This window comes from Bombina bombina, chromosome 4 (assembly GCF_027579735.1).
Source record: "Bombina bombina isolate aBomBom1 chromosome 4, aBomBom1.pri, whole genome shotgun sequence".
NCBI lineage: Eukaryota > Metazoa > Chordata > Amphibia > Anura > Bombinatoridae > Bombina > Bombina bombina.
In genome coordinates this window covers 671,540,167-671,560,292 of record NC_069502.1, presented here as the reverse complement: position 1 = coordinate 671,560,292, position 20,126 = coordinate 671,540,167, and the positions used below count along the sequence as shown (strand labels likewise).

General features: G+C 41.7%; 1 protein-coding gene across 1 annotated transcript in view; it reads right to left on the bottom strand.

Annotated features, from left to right (window-relative positions):
• Positions 1 to 20,126, bottom strand: part of FAM184A (family with sequence similarity 184 member A) — a 573,060-nt gene that overhangs the window by 248,129 nt on the left and 304,805 nt on the right. The window contains exon 6 of the mRNA XM_053710789.1: positions 1,314 to 1,436. Coding sequence (XP_053566764.1) covers positions 1,314 to 1,436 — 123 coding nt within the window. The remainder of the gene's footprint in view (positions 1 to 1,313; positions 1,437 to 20,126) is intronic.

Genomic DNA, 20,126 nt, shown 5'->3' with positions numbered 1-20,126 from the left:
ATTTATTACTAAATAAAGACTGGCTTTTTACCTATCCCTGGTGTGCCGAGGAGTTTCCTTGTTCTTCTCTATATATATACAGAGCTCTGTATTTGAAATCAGCATGGCCACACACCCTGCTTTGTAATTATTGTTAGAAGTTGTGATACTACACTTTACCACACGTTGAGTGGTTATGCACAGACAACTTAGATCCTTTTTTCCTGTCTCAGCTCAGCTGTTGCCTTCATAGCTCTTTTGGGGGTTCTGAGTATTTGAGTGGGTGTAGTTTGTCTGTGCATATCTCCACAACGTATTCATTTATTGAGCTATATCTTTCTCCTATTGCAGGGATTTAGTTTAAATATTTCTATTCTATGGGTCTGCACCACTAATCCTATTAAGGTGCCAGTACAATAGCCTTTCGACAGTACTGGTCCATATACTGAATTAACTTTTACTATAAGATGCCCGTAGCAACACATCTCTCGTAACTGCAGTGTTTCCATCTACTATATCAAACTCTGTATATATATATATATATATATATATACACACAGAGAGAAGTGCACTCACAGGAACGAACAACTGGCTCATTTTAGCCCAGTAAGGCATTTCACAGCGCAGAACTTTCCTGTAGTATATCAGTCTGATCCCGCCAAAATATCAGGGCAATTCCTCTCTCAACAAGGAACACAGCAACCCCAAACAATGGTTTTGACCTTTATTGGGCCTCGTCAGTGAGATGTAGCCATATTCCTCTAAGCACACTGAGCAAGGAGTCCACATCTGGTTGCCCCTTTTTCCCATAGGGAGACTAAATACATACAGAGAGAAGTGCACTTACAGGAATGAACAACTGTCTCAATAACATTTTTAGCCTGTTCTATGGCGATATACCACCTGGTTGCAGCTTTTTAGCCCAGTAATGCATTTTACAGAGTAGAACTTTCCTGTAGTATATCAGTCTGATCCCTCCTATTCATCCCACCTGACAAGGCCCAATGAAGGCCGAAACAATCGTCAGGGGTTGCTATGTTCCTTGTTCAGAGAGGAATTGCCTGGTCTCTCTTTCTCTCTCCACATCTAGCCAAGTATCCCAGCTTGCCTCTCCATGAAAGTAGTCTGTATACATTGTTACCAAAGCACCAGAAAGCTCTGGGTAAGATATGAAATGACTGCTAAAATATTTAACCAAATTACTCATATTTGGTTTTAAAGTCTATTTTTCCATTTTGCTTGACATTTCACAATATCATGTTCATCTTCGGAACTGCAAATAAAATTAAATGTTACAGAGAGTATTTAACTGAAAAGATTATAGGGAAGGTTACCTCTTGATTGGCTATTGCTAGTTTTGTTGTTAATTCTTCTCTAAGATCCTCCAACTGTTGTCTAAAGTGACTCTTATCCTCTTCCAAACTCATTTTCTCTTTCTCAAATTGTTGCTGGAGTTCCTACATAGAAATAAATAAGAAAAAAATGACATAGTATTTACCAACCTTCCTATACTTACATCCTGTAAAGGTAGCAGATGTCACAGTATCAGATAAAGAAAATGCCACCTTAACATAGCACCAACTATAACCTTTCAATATACTGTAAAAAGGGAAGATTGACAATGATGAAATGACATATCATAGAGTGCAGTGGGTGTTGACGTCACACTCCCATTGACATGGGCGAGACATCGCCACTTGCCGGTATTTCTCACACACGCCCCTTTTCTTTGAATATCTCGACAGACCATCAGGAAACTGCTTTGCTGGCCATGTTGGCCTCATTGTCAATGCTCTGAATATCTGGGCCTAAGTGTATTACATTACAATATAAGGTCTGAAAATAAAATCCCAAAGATTTCTCTTCATGCCAGTGAGATTTTGAATATCAGACCCAGAGAGAGAGAGAGAGAGAGAAAGAGAGAGAGAGAGAGAGAGAGAGAGAGAGAGAGAGAGAGAGAGAGAGAGAGAAATAGGTACACGGACAGACAGAGAAAGTTTTATAGGCAGAGAGAGAGATGCAGTTGGGCAGTAAGAGAGACAGGCAGGCAGAGAGAAAAAGACAGACAGACATCATTAAAGGGACACTGAACCCACATTTTTTCTTTCATGATTGAGATAGAGCATGCAATTTTAAGCAACCTTCTAATTTACTCCTATTATTTTTTTTTCTTCGTTCTCTTGCTATGTTTATTTGAAAAAGAAGGCATCTAAGCTTTTGTTTTGGGTTCAGAACTCTGGATAGCACTTTTTTATTGGTGGATGAATTTATCCACCAATCAGCAAGGACAACCCAGGTTGTTCACCAAAAATGGGCCGGCATCTAAACTTACATTCTTGAATTTCAAATAAAGATACCAAGAGAATGAAGAAAATTTGATAATAGGAGTAAATTAGAAAGTTACTTAAAATGTCATGCTCTATCTGAATCACAAAATAAAAAAATTATGTTCAGTGTCCCTTTAAATTGTTTTAACTTTGATTTTAAATAAATTATACATTTGTAAAAAAAATTAAATGAAAAATTTTAACATAATTATAATGCTATTTCTATATAAAAAGTTAGGAAATTCAATTTAAAAAAAACTGTTGCTATTGAAATAGTTTAAGATCCAAATAAAATGTTAAAAAGCATGCACATTTTGAACTTAAACGCTCCCCATCCCATTGGAAGCTTTGCCAATGACACAATTGGTGACACCATACATGACATTGCTTTTGGCAACATCAATTACGTCACTAGTAAAATCACCTATGACATAACCAATTGTATCACTAGTGATATCATCCATGAAATCATCCTACAGTCAAACAATATACACTCACCGGCCACTTTATTAGGTACACTGGTTCAATTGCTTGGTAACATAAATTGCTAATCAGCCAATCACATGGCAGCAATTCAATGCATTTAGGCATCTAGATGTGGTGAAGACGACTTGCTGAAGTTCAAACCAAACTTCAGAATGGGGAAGAAAGGGATTTAAAAGTGACTTTGAGTATTTTAAAAACTGCTGACCTACTGGGATTTTCACTCACAAGCATCTCTATGGTTTACAGAGAATGGTCAGAAAAAGAGAAAATATCCAGTCAGAGGCAGTTGTATGGACGAAAATACCTTTTTGATATCAGAGGTCAGAGTAGAATGAGCAGACTGGTTCGAGATGATAAAAAGGCAACAGTAACTCAAATAACCAATTGTTATAACCAAGGTATGCAGAATACCATCTTTGAACGCACAACATGTCGAACCTTGAAGCAGATAGGCTACAGCAGAAGAAGACCACACCGGGTGCCACTCCTGTCAGCTAAGAACAGGAAACTGAGGCTACAATTCGCAAAGACTCAGTAAAATTGGACAATAGAAGATTGGAAAAACGTTGCCTGGTCTGATGAGTCTCAATTTCGGCTGCAACATTCAGATGGTAGGGTCAGAATTTGGCATAAACAACATGAAAGCATGAATCCATCCTGCTTTGTATCAACGGTTCAGGCTGGTGGTGGTGGTGTAATGGTGTGGCAGATATTTTCTTGGCACACTTTGGGCCCATTAGTACCAATTGAGCATCGTTTAAACGCCTCGGCCTACCTGAGTATTGTTGCTGACCATGTCCATCCCTTTATGACTACAGTGTACCCATCTTCTAATGGCTACTTCCAGCAGGATAATGCACCATGTCACAAAGCTTAAACCATCTCAAACTGTTTATTTTGAGCATGACAATGAGTTCACTTAACTCCAACGGCCTCCACAGTCACTAGATCTCAATCCAATAGAGCACCTTTTGAGATGTGTTGGAACGGCAGATTCGCATCATGGATGTGCAGTCGACAAATCTGCAGCAACTGCGTGATGCTATCATGTCAATATGGAACACAATGTCTGAGGAATGTTTGCAACACCTTGTTGAATCTATGCCACAAAGAATTAAGGCAGTTCTGAAGGCAAAAGGGGGTCCAACCCGGTGCTAGCAAGGTGAACCTAGTAAAGTTGCCGGTGAGTGTACATAACTATACCTACATATATAGGTCTACATAGAAATGTGTATGATAGTTCTATTATAAGCAGTCTTCTACAGATACATTTTGTTGTACTTTAAGTAATGATTTAGTAATGTAATTGATTATATAATAAATGATTACAGGCTCAGCAAGGACATAAAAGGTAAAAGGGTGAGCAGGGGCTTATATGTAGGGTAGAGTTTGTGCATGAGAGTAGAGTTGTGTATGATGCTAAGGACAGTGCTGTCTGTGAGGAATAGAGTTGATATGGTAAAGAGGAAGTAGGTTTGGTGTGAGAAAGAGTGAAAGGGTAAAAATTAGGCTATGTTTGAGGAAACAAAAGGGGAAACAAGAAGACTGAGTTATAGAGAAGCCAATGTGTGAGAGAAGAAAAAATGGTGATGAAAGAGCAGAAGAGATAAACACGAGGAAGCTAAGAATGTACTGAGAAAATAATGAATATGATGGTGTTTAATAGTTATAAATGTGATGAACAGCAGCTGGTGTTGCAAAGATGGTGTGAAGAAATGAAAAAGAGAATAGTTAGTGGGTAAGCAGGATACTTTTAAGAGGTAAAAGAAAATATGAGAGGAGGATGAGTGTGAGGTAAATCACATAAATGATGTAATCAATGAAAATTACAAAGTGAATAGGCAATGGTTTGAGGGACACAAAGGTTGATTGGGTGAGTAGGCATTGTGTTCACAGAAAGGAAATCTGATTATGGTGAATAAGAGGACTAAGACTGTGAAGAGAACAGATTCTTAGAGAGAAAGTAGAAGATAGTGTATGTGAGGGAAAGGGGGGCTCAGAGGGTAAGAAAGATGATGTAAAAAAGGTGCCCATGAGAGTAATCATGTATATAATATGATACAAATTTATATGCAGACCTGTTTATGCAGGTGTATGTATGTAAGTATGTATATATAAATGCCTGACTGTATGATGATGTCATGGGTGATGCTACTAGTGATGCCATTGATGGCACTACTATAAAGAAGAATATAAGACCTTTTAAAAACTTACTTAGAAGCTCCTACTTTAGCACTAGTGATGAGGTTAGGCTGGGACACCCACTGAATGGGGCTGGGAAATCCAGAAGAGCAGACACTTCCCCCTCCCATGCATATGAAAAGACCTATTACACAACCGGGAGTCTGTAGACATCAGTCTACATCTTAAACTTTGGGGCTTGGTTAGAAGTCTGAAAATCAGTACAATGTTATTTGAAAATAAGCAAAACTATACATTTTTACAAAAACACTCTCAGATGGGCTATATAAATGGACCATCTACAAAACATTTATGCAAAAAAAACATAATTTATGCTTACCTGATAAATTCCTTTCTTCTGTTGTGTGATCAGTCCACGGGTCATCATTACTTCTGGGATATTATCTCCTCCCCTACAGGAAGTGCAAGAGGATTCACCCAGCAGAGCTGCATATAGCTCCTCCCCTCTACGTCACTCCCAGTCATTCGACCAAGAATCAACGAGAAAGGAGAAACCAAGGGTGAAGTGGTGACTGGAGTATAATTTAAAAGATATTTACCTGCCTTAAAACAGGGCGGGCCGTGGACTGATCACACAACAGAAGAAAGGAATTTATCAGGTAAGCATAAATTATGTTTTCTTCTGTTATGTGTGATCAGTCCACGGGTCATCATTACTTCTGGGATACCAATACCAAAGCAAAAGTACACGGATGACGGGAGGGATAGGCAGGCTCATTATACAGAAGGAACCACTGCCTGAAGAACCTTTCTCCCAAAAATAGCCTCCGAAGAAGCAAAAGTGTCAAATTTGTAAAATTTGGAAAAAGTATGAAGCGAAGACCAAGTTGCAGCCTTGCAAATCTGTTCAACAGAGGCCTCATTCTTAAAGGCCCAAGTGGAAGCCACAGCTCTAGTAGAATGAGCTGTAATTCTTTCAGGAGGCTGCTGTCCAGCAGTCTCATAGGCTAAACGAATTATGCTACGAAGCCAGAAGGAGAGAGAGGTAGCCGAAGCCTTATGACCTCTCCTCTGAACAGAGTACACGACAAACAGGGAAGACGTTTGTCGAAAATCCTTAGTTGCCTGCAAGTAGAACTTGAGGGCACGAACTACATCCAGATTGTGTAGAAGACGTTCCTTCTTTGAAGAAGGATTTGGACACAAGGATGGAACAACAATCTCTTGATTGATATTCCTGTTAGTGACTACCTTAGGTAAGAACCCAGGTTTAGTACGCAGAACTACCTTGTCTGAGTGAAAAATCAGATAAGGAGAATCACAATGTAAGGCTGATAACTCAGAGACTCTTCGAGCCGAGGAAATAGCCATTAAAAACAGAACTTTCCAAGATAACAATTTTATATCAATGGAATGAAGGGGTTCAAACGGAACACCCTGTAAAACGTTAAGAACTAAGTTTAAACTCCATGGCGGAGCAACAGATTTAAACACAGGCTTGATCCTAGCTAAAGCCTGACAAAAGGCCTGGACGTCTGGATTTTCTGACAGACGCCTGTGTAACAAGATGGACAGAGCTGAGATCTGTCCCTTTAATGAGCTAGCCGATAAACCCTTTTCTAAACCTTCTTGTAGAAAGGACAATATCCTAGGAATCCTAACCTTACTCCAGGAGTAACCTTTGGATTCGCACCAGTATAGGTATTTACGCCATATCTTATGGTAAATCCTTCTGGTAACAGGCTTCCTAGCCTGTATCAGGGTATCAATAACCGACTCAGAAAAACCACGTTTTGATAAAATCAAGCGTTCAATTTCCAAGCAGTCAGCTTCAGAGAAGTTAGATTTTGATGTTTGAATGGACCCTGTATCAGAAGGTCCTGTCTTAGAGGTAGAGACCAAGGCGGACAGGATGACATGTCCACTAGATCTGCATACCAAGTCCTGCGTGGCCATGCAGGCGCTATTAGAATCACTGATGCTCTCTCCTGTTTGATTTTGGCAATCAATCGAGGAAGCAGCGGGAAGGGTGGAAACACATAAGCCATCCCGAAGTTCCAAGGTGCTGTCAAGGCATCTATCAGAACCGCTCCCGGATCCCTGGATCTGGACCCGTAGCGAGGAAGTTTGGCGTTCTGGCGAGACGCCATGAGATCTATCTCTGGTTTGCCCCAACGTCGAAGTATTTGGGCAAAGATCTCCGGATGAAGTTCCCACTCCCCCGGATGAAAAGTCTGGCGACTCAAGAAATCCGCCTCCCAGTTCTCCACTCCCGGGAAGTGGATTGCTGACAGGTGGCAAGAGTGAGACTCTGCCCAGCGAATTATCTTTGATACTTCCATCATTGCTAGGGAGCTTCTTGTCCCTCCTTGATGGTTGATGTAAGCTACAGTCGTGATGTTGTCCGACTGAAACCTGATGAACCCCCGAGTTTTTAACTGGGGCCAAGCCAGAAGGGCATGGAGAACTGCTCTTAATTCCAGAATGTTTATTGGCAGGAGACTTTCCTCCTGATTCCATTGTCCCTGAGCCTTCAGAGAATTCCAGACAGCGCCCCAACCTAGTAGGCTGGCGTCTGTTGTTACAATTGTCCAGTCCGGCCTGCTGAATGGCATCCCCCTGGACAGATGTGGCCGAGAAAGCCACCATAGGAGAGAGTTTCTGGTCTCTTGATCCAGATTCAGAGTAGGGGACAAGTCTGAGTAATCCCCATTCCACTGACTCAGCATGCACAATTGCAGCGGTCTGAGATGTAGACGTGCAAAGGGTACTATGTCCATTGCTGCTACCATTAAGCCGATCACCTCCATGCATTGAGCTACTGACGGGAGTTGAATGGAATGAAGGACACGGCATGCATTTAGAAGCTTTGTTAATCTGTCTTCTGTCAGATAAATCTTCATTTCTACAGAATCTATAAGAGTCCCCAAGAATGGAACTCTTGTGAGAGGAAAAAGAGAACTCTTCTTTTCGTTCACTTTCCATCCATGCGACCTTAGAAATGCCAGAACTAACTCTGTATGAGACTTGGCAGTTTGAAAGCTTGAAGCTTGTATCAGAATGTCGTCTAGGTACGGAGCTACCGAAATTCCTCGCGGTCTTAATACCGCCAGAAGGGCACCCAGAACCTTTGTGAAGATTCTTGGAGCCGTAGCCAATCCGAATGGAAGAGCTACAAACTGGTAATGCCTGTCTAAGAAGGCAAACCTTAGATACCGGTAATGATCTTTGTGAATCGGTATGTGAAGGTAAGCATCCTTTAAATCCACTGTGGTCATGTACTGACCCTTTTGGATCATGGGTAAGATTGTCCGAATAGTTTCCATTTTGAACGATGGAACTCTTAGGAATTTGTTTAGGATCTTTAAATCCAAGATTGGCCTGAAAGTTCCCTCTTTTTTGGGAACCACAAACAGGTTTGAGTAAAACCCTTGTCCTTGTTCCGACCGCGGAACCGGATGGATCACTCCCATTAATAACAGATCTTGTACACAGCGTAGAAACGCTTCTTTCTTTATCTGGTTTGTTGACAACCTTGACAGATGAAATCTCCCTCTTGGGGGAGAGAATTTGAAGTCTAGAAGGTATCCCTGAGATATGATCTCTAGCGCCCAGGGATCCTGAACATCTCTTGCCCAGGCCTGGGCGAAGAGAGAGAGTCTGCCCCCCACTAGATCCGGTCCCGGATCGGGGGCCCTCGGTTCATGCTGTCTTTGGGGCAGCAGCAGGTTTCCTGGCCTGCTTGCCCTTGTTCCAGGACTGGTTAGGTTTCCAGCCTTGTCTGTAACGAGCAACAGCTCCTTCCTGTTTTGGTGCAGTGGAAGTTGATGCTGCTCCTGCTTTGAAATTCCGAAAGGGACGAAAATTAGACTGTCTAGCCTTAGCTTTGGCTTTGTCTTGAGGCAGGGCGTGGCCCTTACCTCCTGTAATGTCAGCGATAATTTCTTTCAAACCGGGCCCAAATAAAGTTTGCCCCTTGAAAGGTATATTAAGTAATTTGGACTTAGAAGTTACATCAGCTGACCAGGATTTTAGCCACAGCGCCCTACGTGCCTGAATGGCGAATCCTGAGTTCTTAGCCGTAAGTTTGGTTAAATGTACTACGGCCTCCGAAATGAATGAATTAGCTAGTTTAAGGACTCTAAGCCTGTCCGTAATGTCGTCCAGCGTAGCTGAACTAAGGTTCTCTTCCAGAGACTCAATCCAAAATGCTGCCGCAGCCGTAATCGGCGCGATGCATGCAAGGGGTTGCAATATAAAACCTTGTTGAACAAACATTTTCTTAAGGTAACCCTCTAATTTTTTATCCATTGGATCTGAAAAAGCACAGCTATCCTCCACCGGGATAGTGGTACGCTTAGCTAAAGTAGAAACTGCTCCCTCCACCTTAGGGACCGTTTGCCATAAGTCCCGTGTGGTGGCGTCTATTGGAAACATCTTTCTAAATATTGGAGGGGGTGAGAACGGCACACCGGGTCTATCCCACTCCTTAGTAACAATTTCAGTTAGTCTCTTAGGTATAGGAAAAACGTCAGTACTCGCCGGTACCGCAAAGTATTTATCCAACCTACACAATTTTTCTGGTATTGCAACAGTGTTACAATCATTAAGAGCCGCTAAAACCTCCCCTAGTAATACACGGAGGTTCTCCAATTTAAATTTAAAATTTGAAATATCTGAATCCAATCTGTTTGGATCAGAACCATCACCCACAGAATGAAGCTCTCCGTCCTCATGTTCTGCAAGCTGTGACGCAGTATCAGACATGGCCCTAGTATTATCAGCGCACTCTGTTCTCACCCCAGAGTGATCACGCTTGCCTCTTAGTTCTGGTAATTTAGCCAAAACTTCAGTCATAACAGTAGCCATATCTTGTAATGTTATCTGTAATGGCCGCCCAGATGTACTAGGCGCCATAATATCACTCACCTCCCGGGCGGGAGATGCAGGTACTGACACGTGAGGCGAGTTAGTCGGCATAACTCTCCCCTCGCTGTTTGGTGAAATTTGTTCAATTTGTACAGATTGGCTTTTATTTAAAGTAGCATCAATACAGTTAGTACATAAATTTCTATTGGGCTCCACCTTGGCATTGGAACAAATGACACAGATATCTTCCTCTGAATCAGACATGTTTAACACACTAGCAATAAACTTGCAACTTGGTTACAATCTTATTTAACAAAAACGTACTGTGCCTCAAAGAGCACTAAACGATTAAATGACAGTTGAAATAATGAACTGAAAGACAGTTATAGCATCAATCCTTAAAAACAACACAACTTTTAGCAAAGGTTTGTTCCCATTAGTAAAGTAACAATAATTAAATTTGAAACATAAAAATTACAGAGCAACGTTTTTAATCACAGTCAATATATAAGTCTCACAGCTCTGCTGAGAGAATCTACCTCCCTCCAAAGAAGTTTGAAGACCCCTGAGTTCTGTTAGAGATGAACCGGATCATGCAGGAAACACAAGAGTAACTGACTGGAATTTTTTGATGCGTAGCAAAGAGCGCCAAAAACGGCCCCTCCCCCTCACACACAGCAGTGAGAGAGAAACGAAACTGTCACAATTAAAACAAGCAACTGCCAAGTGGAAAAATAATGCCCAAATATTTATTCACTCAGTACCTCAGAAAATGCAAACGATTCTACATTCCAGCAAAAACGTTTAACATAATAAATACCTATTAAAAGGTTTAATGTACTTTTAACAGAGTAATTCCGGTGAAATACCATCCCCAGAATACTGAAGTGTAGAGTATACATACATGTCATTATAACGGTATGGCAGGATTTTCTCATCAATTCCATTCAGAAAATAAAAACTGCTACATACCTCAATGCAGATTCATCTGCCCGCTGTCCCCTGATCTGAAGCTTTTACCTCCCTCAGATGGCCGAGAAACAGCAATATGATCTTAACTACTCCGGTTAAAATCATAGTAAAAACTCTGGTAGATTCTTCTTCAAACTCTGCCAGAGAGGCAATAACACGCTCCGGTGCTATTGTAAAATAACAAACTTTTGATTGAAGTTATAAAAACTAAGTATAATCACCATAGTCCTCTCACACATCCTATCTAGTTGCTGGGTGCAAGAGAATGACTGGGAGTGACGTAGAGGGGAGGAGCTATATGCAGCTCTGCTGGGTGAATCCTCTTGCACTTCCTGTAGGGGAGGAGATAATATCCCAGAAGTAATGATGACCCGTGGACTGATCACACATAACAGAAGAAAATCTAGTTATTCAAATAGAGCATACAATTTTAAACAACTTTACAATTTCATTTTCTTATTACACGTATTACAAGTTGGAAGTAAACACTATCGCCTAGATTTAGAGTTCTGCGTTAGCCGTCAAAACCAGCGTTAGGGGGCCCTAACGCTGGTTTTGTCCTACCGCTGGTATTTAGAGTCGTGTAGGTAAGGGTCTAACGCTCACTTTCCAGCCGTGACTTTTCCATAACCGCAGATCCCCTTACGCCATTTGCGTATCCTATCTTTTCAATGGGATCTTTCTAACGCCGGTATTTAGAGTCTTGGCTGAAGTGAGCGTTAGAAATCTAACGACAAGACTCCAGCCGCAGAGAAAAGCCAGGAGTTAAGAGCTTTCTGGGCTAACGCCGGTTCATAAAGCTCTTAACTACTGTGCTCTAAAGTACACTAACACCCATAAACTACCTATGTACCCCTAAACCGAGGTCCCCCCACATCGCCGCCACTCTATTAAATTTTTTTAACCCCTAATCTGCCGACCGCACACCGCCGCAACCTACATTATCCCTATGTACCCCTAATCTGCTGCCCCTAACATCGCCGACCCCAATATTATATTTATTAACCCCTAATCTGCCCCCCCAACATCGCCGCTACCTTACCTACACTTATTAACCCCTAATCTGCCGACCGGACCTCGCCGCCACTATAATAAATGTATTAACCCCTAAACTGCCTCACTCCCGCCTCGCAAACCCTATAATAAATAGTATTAACCCCTAATCTGCCCTCCCTAACATCGCCGACACCTAACTTCAAGTATTAACCCCCAATCTGCCGACCGGACCTCGCCGCTACTCTAATAAATGTATTAACCCCTAAAGCTAAGTCTAACCCTAACCCTAACACCCCCCTAAGTTAAATATCATTTTTATCTAACGAAATAAAATAAATCTTATTAAATAAATTATTCCTATTTAAAGCTAAATACTTACCTGTAAAATAAACCCTAATATAGCTACAATATAAATTATAATTATAATGTAGCTATTTTAGGATTAATATTTATTTTACAGGCAACTTTGTATTTATTTTAACCAGATACAATAGCTATTAAATAGTTAAGAACTATTTAATAGTTACCTAGTTAAAATAATTACAAAATTACCTGTAAAATAAATCCTAACCTAAGTTACAATTAAACCTAACACTACACTATCAATAAATTAATTACATACAAATACCTACAAATAAATACAATTAAATAAACTAACTAAAGTACAAAAAAAAAAAGAACTGTTACAAAAAATAAAAAAATAATTTACAAACATTATAAAAATATTACAACACTTTTAAGCTAATTACACCTACTCTAAGCCCCCTAATAAAATAACAAAGCCCCCAAAATAAAAAAATGCCCTACCCTATTCTAAAATACAAATAGAAAAGCTCTTTTACCTTACCAGCCCTTAAAAGGGCCTTCTGCTCAACATTACAACCCACCACCCACATACCCCTAATCTAACCCAAACCCCCCTTAAATAAACCTAACACTAAGCCCCTGAAGATCTCCCTACCTTATCTTCACTACGCCGGGTATCACCGATCCGTCCAGAAGAGGCTCCGAAATCTTCATCCAAGCCCAAGCGGGGGCTGAAGAGGTCCATCATCGGGCTGAAGAGGTCCATCATCCGGCTGAAGTCTTGATCCAAGCGGGGGCTGAAGAGATCCATCATCCGGCTGAAGTCTTGATCCAAGCGGGGGCTGAAGAGATCCATCATCCGGCTGAAGTCTTGATCCAAACGGGGGCTGAAGAGATCCATCATGCGGCTGAAGTCTTCTATCAAGCGGCATCTTCAATCTTCTTTCTTCCGGATCCATCTTCATCCCGCCGACACGGAACATCCATCCTGGCCGACGACTTCCCGACGAATGACGGTTCCTTTAAGGGACGTCATCCAAGATGGCGTCCCTCGAATTCCGTTTGGCTGATAGGATTCTATCAGCCAATCGGAATTAAGGTAGGAAAATTCTGATTGGCTGATGGAATCAGCCAATCAGATTCAAGTTCAATTCGATTGGCTGATCCTATCAGCCAATCAGATTGAGCTTGCATTCTATTGGCTGATCGGAAAAGCCAATAGAATGCGAGCCCACACACATACATCTACATGTTTTTAAATTGCCACACATTCCCCACGTACCACTCCCACCCACCATCAGTGCTTGTGAGTATTACATTTGAACTCTTTTTTGTCTATTTAGTTCCCTGGTACTGTTGTGCTACAACAGCATCATTGTCTGCCTTCATCTGTGACATACTGCGTATTATGTACATTTTTGCTCCTGGTATTTCAAACTCCCTTGCAACGTATGCCCCCTTTCTTCAATTACCACCCCTGGGTGTCTGTGTATCTACCACTTACACTGTGTCAACATAGTAACCTGTGACACACTGTCTCATTATATATATACAGTTATCCATTTTTATTTCTCTTTCGTACAGGGACCATTTCACAATGACTCCTTCTTTCCCCTGTGCATTTCCCCCAGAGCCTGTCAACTTTATTTTTGAGCTTGCGCTAACAGCGCTTACACCCCGGCCCTGCCTGTTCCCATGACTACCAGAGACGAACTCCCGCGCCTCGCGCTGCGTCATTAGTAGCGGACAATTACTGGCTATTTAAGGGCGGCGCAGAAACACGATCTGCTCACCGCTGATCGCCTGACACCTTGGAATTTGAAGAAAGTTCTTCAGCTTGCGGTCTGCCACCGCAATGCTGCTCATTTGGCACTTTGCACGCTTATGTCTCTAGACTTGAAAAATAGACAGTATGCTCAGGACAGGGTTATTGATTCCTATGATGAGCTTCTTGTAATGGTTTCCATACACCACTTGCTCTTACCGCTTGCACACACTGGGATTGGGAATAATTATGGTACGTGAGCCCCTTATCTATTTTTTACTTGAACATTGTAACCACTACTAGTGATACCTTTGATTTCTCATATATGTTTAATTCTATCTTTGTGTCACATACTACCCTTATGACCCATATAGACTTTTTGTTTTGCATAAGAGACATGTCTCATGCTTTTCATACAGTTCATAGTCAATTTACCATAGTCTTTTTGGGAATGTGACAGTATACTTCTAGTGCAAATTTTATTTAATAAGTTGAAATTACTGTACTTATGCTGTTATCTGCTGTCCTGTATAGCTAGATAGCCCTATGGCCTCCTCTAATCAACTACTTACAATAATTACACTACCCTGTGACAATGCTCCCTATGAATACTGTATCTATGTGTTTAAATATATGTTGGTTATCCTTTGTTTTAAATGCTTTCTTTCTCTTTCCATCCCTCTGGGGACACTATGTACTAGCTTTTAAGCACTGTAATGTGTCTTTTCCCCTTTGATAATTTTCACACTATCTGTACCCTTTTGTATTCTCTGTATATAGAACAGTCTTGACAAAGGTCCCGGCGAGGAACGAAACGTTGACTGAACCTATGAATCAATAAAAGTACTTTTTGCTTATTAAGACCTGTGAGTGCCTCTTCCTTTTGAGAAGTTTCTACCTATTTACCATAGAGTTCACCCAGGCGCATACCACTAACAGTGAGTGCTTGGATCCCAAAAACTTGTGTGTATATATATATATATATATATATATATGTGTGTGTGTGTATCAGATATATATAAAAATCTATACAGGTAGCCCACAGTTTACGCCGGGGTTAGGTTACAGAAGGAATGGTTGTAAATTGAAACCCAGTTTATAATGTAAGTCAATGGGAAGTGAGGGAGATAGGTTCCAGGCCCCTCTCAAAATTGTCATAAGTAACATCTACTACATTATTTTAAAAGCTTTGAAATGAAGACTTTAAGTGCTAGACACCATTATAAACCTAATAAAATAATCACACAACACAGAATATATAATTAAACTAAGTTAAATGAACAAAAACATTTGCTAAACAGCATTATAAACCTAATAAAATAATCACACAACACAGACTTCACTTGCATTTTTCTGCAAACAGTTCTTTCTATGCATTCCAATCTGGACTGAGTTATAGACAGGAAGATATTTTTCCTTTGAAATCTGCTCGATAGCTCAGGTCTGTTTAAACTGATTATTTTCAGCTTGCTTGGCTTTGCTGCAACACAAGCGGACAGCTCCACCTACTGGCTATTTTAATAAATGCACTGCTTCTCAATGCTTTTCAATAGCAGTCACATGACTGGAAAAAAAGGTTGTTATTCTGAAACGGTGTAAATTGAACCGTTGTAAAACGAGGGCCACCTGTATTTTATTATAAAAATAAAAAAAATTCTATGTGAAGAACATAAGAATGTAAAATATATGTAACGTGCAATGGGGTTCGCGCTTTAGGGCCAACGTGGTTTCGGGTTAGCGCACATGAGGAATTACTAATCTTATACAGCGTTATTGAAATATTAAATATCAAATATATAAAAAAAATATATAATTATTAAAAAATAAAATGTATGCTTACCTGATAAATTAATATCTTTCTTGGCAGTGAGAGTTCACGAGAACATTTTTAACCTATAGCAATTACTCTACCTGGCCACCACTAGAAGGCAAAGACACCCCAAACAAGACTATAAATATCCCTCCCACTTCCACTACCCTCTCAGTAGTTCAATCCGAGGATAAGGAAAAGTGAAGAGAGATACATGGGGTACAGAGGTGCAAAAACAAAAGACTGCCGCCACTACACATTTAGTATCTGAGCGGGGTCGTGGACTCTCACTGCCAAGAAGAAAATGAATGTATCAAGCAAGCATAAATTTTATTGTCCACAAGAACATTTTCTATGGAAAACCAATACCCAATCTGTGGAGTTCACAAATGTTCCGGAGGGAAAAATAGGGAAGGCAGTCCTAAGTACTAGGCACCACCACTTGTAGAACCCTTCTCCCAAAGGAAGCCTCTGCTGAGGCAAAAACATCACATTTATAGAACTTTGTGAATATGTGTAATGAAGAACAAGTTGCAGCCTTGCAAATCTGTTCAACTGAGGGCTCATTCTTGAAGGGCCAAGTAGTAGACACCTGCACAAGTAGAATGTGCTGTGATTCGTAGAGGGGGCTCCTGACCCAATTCCTTGTAGGCCATACAAATCAGACTTTTCAACCAAATGGAAATAGAGACGGCTGTCGCCTTCTGTCTTTTGCGCTTCCAGTATCCTGGATGAATAAGAAAGATGATGGACAAAACTTTTTAGTGGCGTCAAGGTAGAAATTGCTCTAGCTACATCCAAATGATGTAACAATCTCTCCTTCGAGGATGACGAATTTGGACAAAGTGAAGGAACCACAATCTCTTGATTGATGTTGCGAGTACTAACCACTTTGGGAAGAAAGCCTGGTTGAGTCCTTAACACAGCCTTATCCTGATGGATCACCAGATATGGAGGATCACACATTAGGGCCAAAAGCACTGACACTCTGCGAGCAGAGAAAATAGCCAACAAGAAAACCACTTTCCAAGTGAGTAACTTAATATCAACAGCATGTAAAGGCTCAAACGGAGACCTCTAAAGAACTTTTAACCCAAAATTCAGGCTCCATGGAGGAGCAACAGGTTTAAAAACATGTTAAATTCTGACCAATGCCTGAACAAACTCCTGACCATCAGGTAAACTAGCCAACCTCTTGTGAAACAAAACAGAAAGGGCAGAAATCTGACTCTTGATATTACTGTCCGACAGGCCTTTCTCCAGACCTTCCTGGAGAAACTATAGGATACGGGCCCTGTCAGCAGGTCCTGAGAAAGCGGTAACTGCTAAGGATGGGCAGACAACATGTTCACTTGGTCTGTGTACCAATTCCTGTGTGGCCACACATGGGCTATCAGAATAGTTGGCTTTCCCTCATGCTTGATGCAAGCGATTACTCGGGGCAGGAGAACAATCGGTGGAAACAGATAAATTAGGGAGAAGTTCCACGGGACCACTAGAGTGTCCACTAGCTCCATCTGAGGATCCCTGGGCCTTTATCTGTATCTCGGGAGCTTGGTATTGAAGCGAGAAGCCATCAGATCTATATCGGGAACACTGCATCTGCAAGTTATTTCCAGAAGCACCTCCTGATTTAGTCACCACTCCCCTGAGTGGAGAGTTTGCCTGCTCAGGAAATCCGCTTCCCAATTCTCCAGACCAGGGATGTGGATAGCTGAGATTTGGCATTGATAGCTCTCCGCCCACTGCAGGATTCAAGAAATCTCTTACTTCGCCAGAGAGCTCTATGTTGGATAAACTGGACAGAACAAGGGGCCACACTAGAAGGGTGTTGTAAATAGCTCTCAATGTTGATCAGAAGAGCCACTTCCTCCTGACACATAGTTTCATGGCCTCTCAGAGAACCCAACACTGCACCCCAGCCTGACAGACTCAAGTCTGTGGTGATGATCACCTGAGAGGGCCGAAGGCGGATGACCTGCACAAGATCTGAATGATCTCAATTCCACTGTCTGAGCAAACACAACTGTAGTAGTCCCAGATGAAAGCGATCAAACGGTATAGCATCCGATGCTGCAACCATTAGACCTACAACTTCCATGCATTGTGCTACCGAGGGATGAGCACTGGATTAAAGCAGACGAGACACCGTCTGAAGCTTCACTCTGCGCTCATCTGTGATATAAATGTGCATACTGAGTCTATGATTGTTCCCAAAAACTTTACCCTCATAGCCGGAATGAGGAAGCTCTTTTCCACATTGATCTTCCAACCATGCCTCCGAAGACACAAGAGTAACCTCTCTGTGTGGTCCTGAGCCACTGTCAAAGATGGAGCCTGAATGTCGTCCAGGTAAGGAGCTACTTTGATCCCCTGCAGATGAATCGCAGCCAGCAGAGCTCCCAGCACCTTGGTGAACACTCGGGGTGCCGTAGCCGATCCAAATCGAAGCGCAACAAACTGGTAGTGCATGTCTAGGAAGGCGAACCGTAGGAAATAGTAGTGATCTCTGTGAATCGGGATGTAACAGTATGCATTCTTTCGGTCTATTGTAGACATGAACTGACCCTCTTGAACCAGGGAAAGGATGAACCTTATCATTTCCATCTTGAAGGTGGGAACTCTTACAAATCTGTTGAGTCCCTTAAAGTCCAGAAAAGAGCAGAATGTGCCCTCTTTCTTGGGAACCACAAAGAGATTGGAGTAGAATCCCTGCCCCCCTCTGATAGGGGAACTGGAACCACCACTCACATGGCAATGAGGTTGTCTACGCAACGAAGTACCGCCACTCTCTTTACTGGGTTTCCTGAGATACTTGACAGCAAGAAGTAGTCCCCTGGGATAGAAAGCTTATTCCGTATTCCTGGCACACAAAATCCAGCACTCAAGGGTCCTGGACAGACTGAACCCATTCCCTCTGAAACAGAGAAGTCTGCCACATGGTCCCAGGTCAGGGGCAATCCCATCATGCTGACTTTATATCCTGGGAAGCCTTCTTGGGCTGTTTTTATTCCACCCCTGGGTGGGTTTCCAGGTAGCCCTGGGGGACTACATCTTAGGTGTTTCTGCACTTCTCTAACTCCTGTTCGGACAAAAGGAACAAAAACGTCCTGCAGGACGACCTATAGGTTTAGATTTCTTGCCCTGAGGTAGGAAAGCTCCCTTTCCACCTGTGACTGTGGCTATAATAAAGTCCAGACCTGGACTTGCCCTCGAAAGATAGGGATAGTAGTCTTGTCTTAGACACGTTATCTGTCAACCACAACTTGAGCCACAAGGCTCTCCTAGCCAGAACCGCAAAGCAAGAGTTCTTCACATTAATGCAAATAATTTGCAGAATGGCATCCCTTATGAAGGAGTTAGCCAGCCTTGGGGATTGAATATGTGCCGATATCTCCTCCAGAGTAATCAAATCCGCTGAAGATTCACACCAGAACTTGGCGGCCCCTGTGACTCCAGCTATTCCCACTTAGATATCCCTCAAGCGTTCTGTCTAGATGATCTTTAAAGGAAGTGCTATCCTCAAGCAGAATAGTAGTGCGCTTGGCGAAACCTCCACGTGGGAAACTGGAACAGGAAACAATAGCTTAAAGACTGCCGAAGGGGCAAAGGGAATCCCAGGTTTCTCCCATTCCTTGGAGATGATTTCGGCGATAACGGGGGGTACAGGAAAAACCTCAGGGGCTCTAGGCCTAGGTTTAAATACAAATTCAAGTCTCGGAACCTGTTCCTCCTAAGGTGGTTTTGCCCCGGGACCCCCAGGGTATATAGAACACTCTTAAAGGGACATTATACACTCATTTTTTCTTTGCATAAATGTTTTGTAGATAATCTATTTATATAGCCCATAAAGTTTTTTTTTTTAATTAATGTATAGTTTATTTTTAAATAACATTGCTCTGATTTTCAGACTCCTAACCAAGCCCCAAAGTTTTATGTGAATACGCTCGACTACCTACTCTAGCTTGCTCCTGTTTGTGTAAAGGGTCTTTTCATATGCAAAAGAAGGGGGAGGGGGGGAGTGTCTTATTTGCCACTTGCAGTGGGCTTTCCAGCTACCTTTTCAACAGAGCCAAAGTGACAGCTTCTAAGTAAGTTTTTAAACAGTTTTATACTGGATTTTTATATCAGTATCTGTGCATATTATTCTTTATAGTAGTGTCTATTACATGCAGTTATATGAAAATGAGTGTATACTGTCCCTTTAAGCAGGAGCCTGAGTTGCTCCACCTTGAACCTAATCATCCCCTCCTAGTAGTCCTCTTCCGACTCTCATTCAGACGGGTCAGAGGAAGGAATTCTCGTTCAGAGCTAACTAAGGGTTCGTCCTCAGAAGGCTGTATAAACTGTCAGTTGTGGCCTCCACCACCACACTTGAGCTACACGCTGGACAAAAGAGAACAAAGAAATATTGATAATAGGAGTAAATTAGAAAGTTGCTTAAAATTGCATGCTCTGTCTGAATCATTAAAGA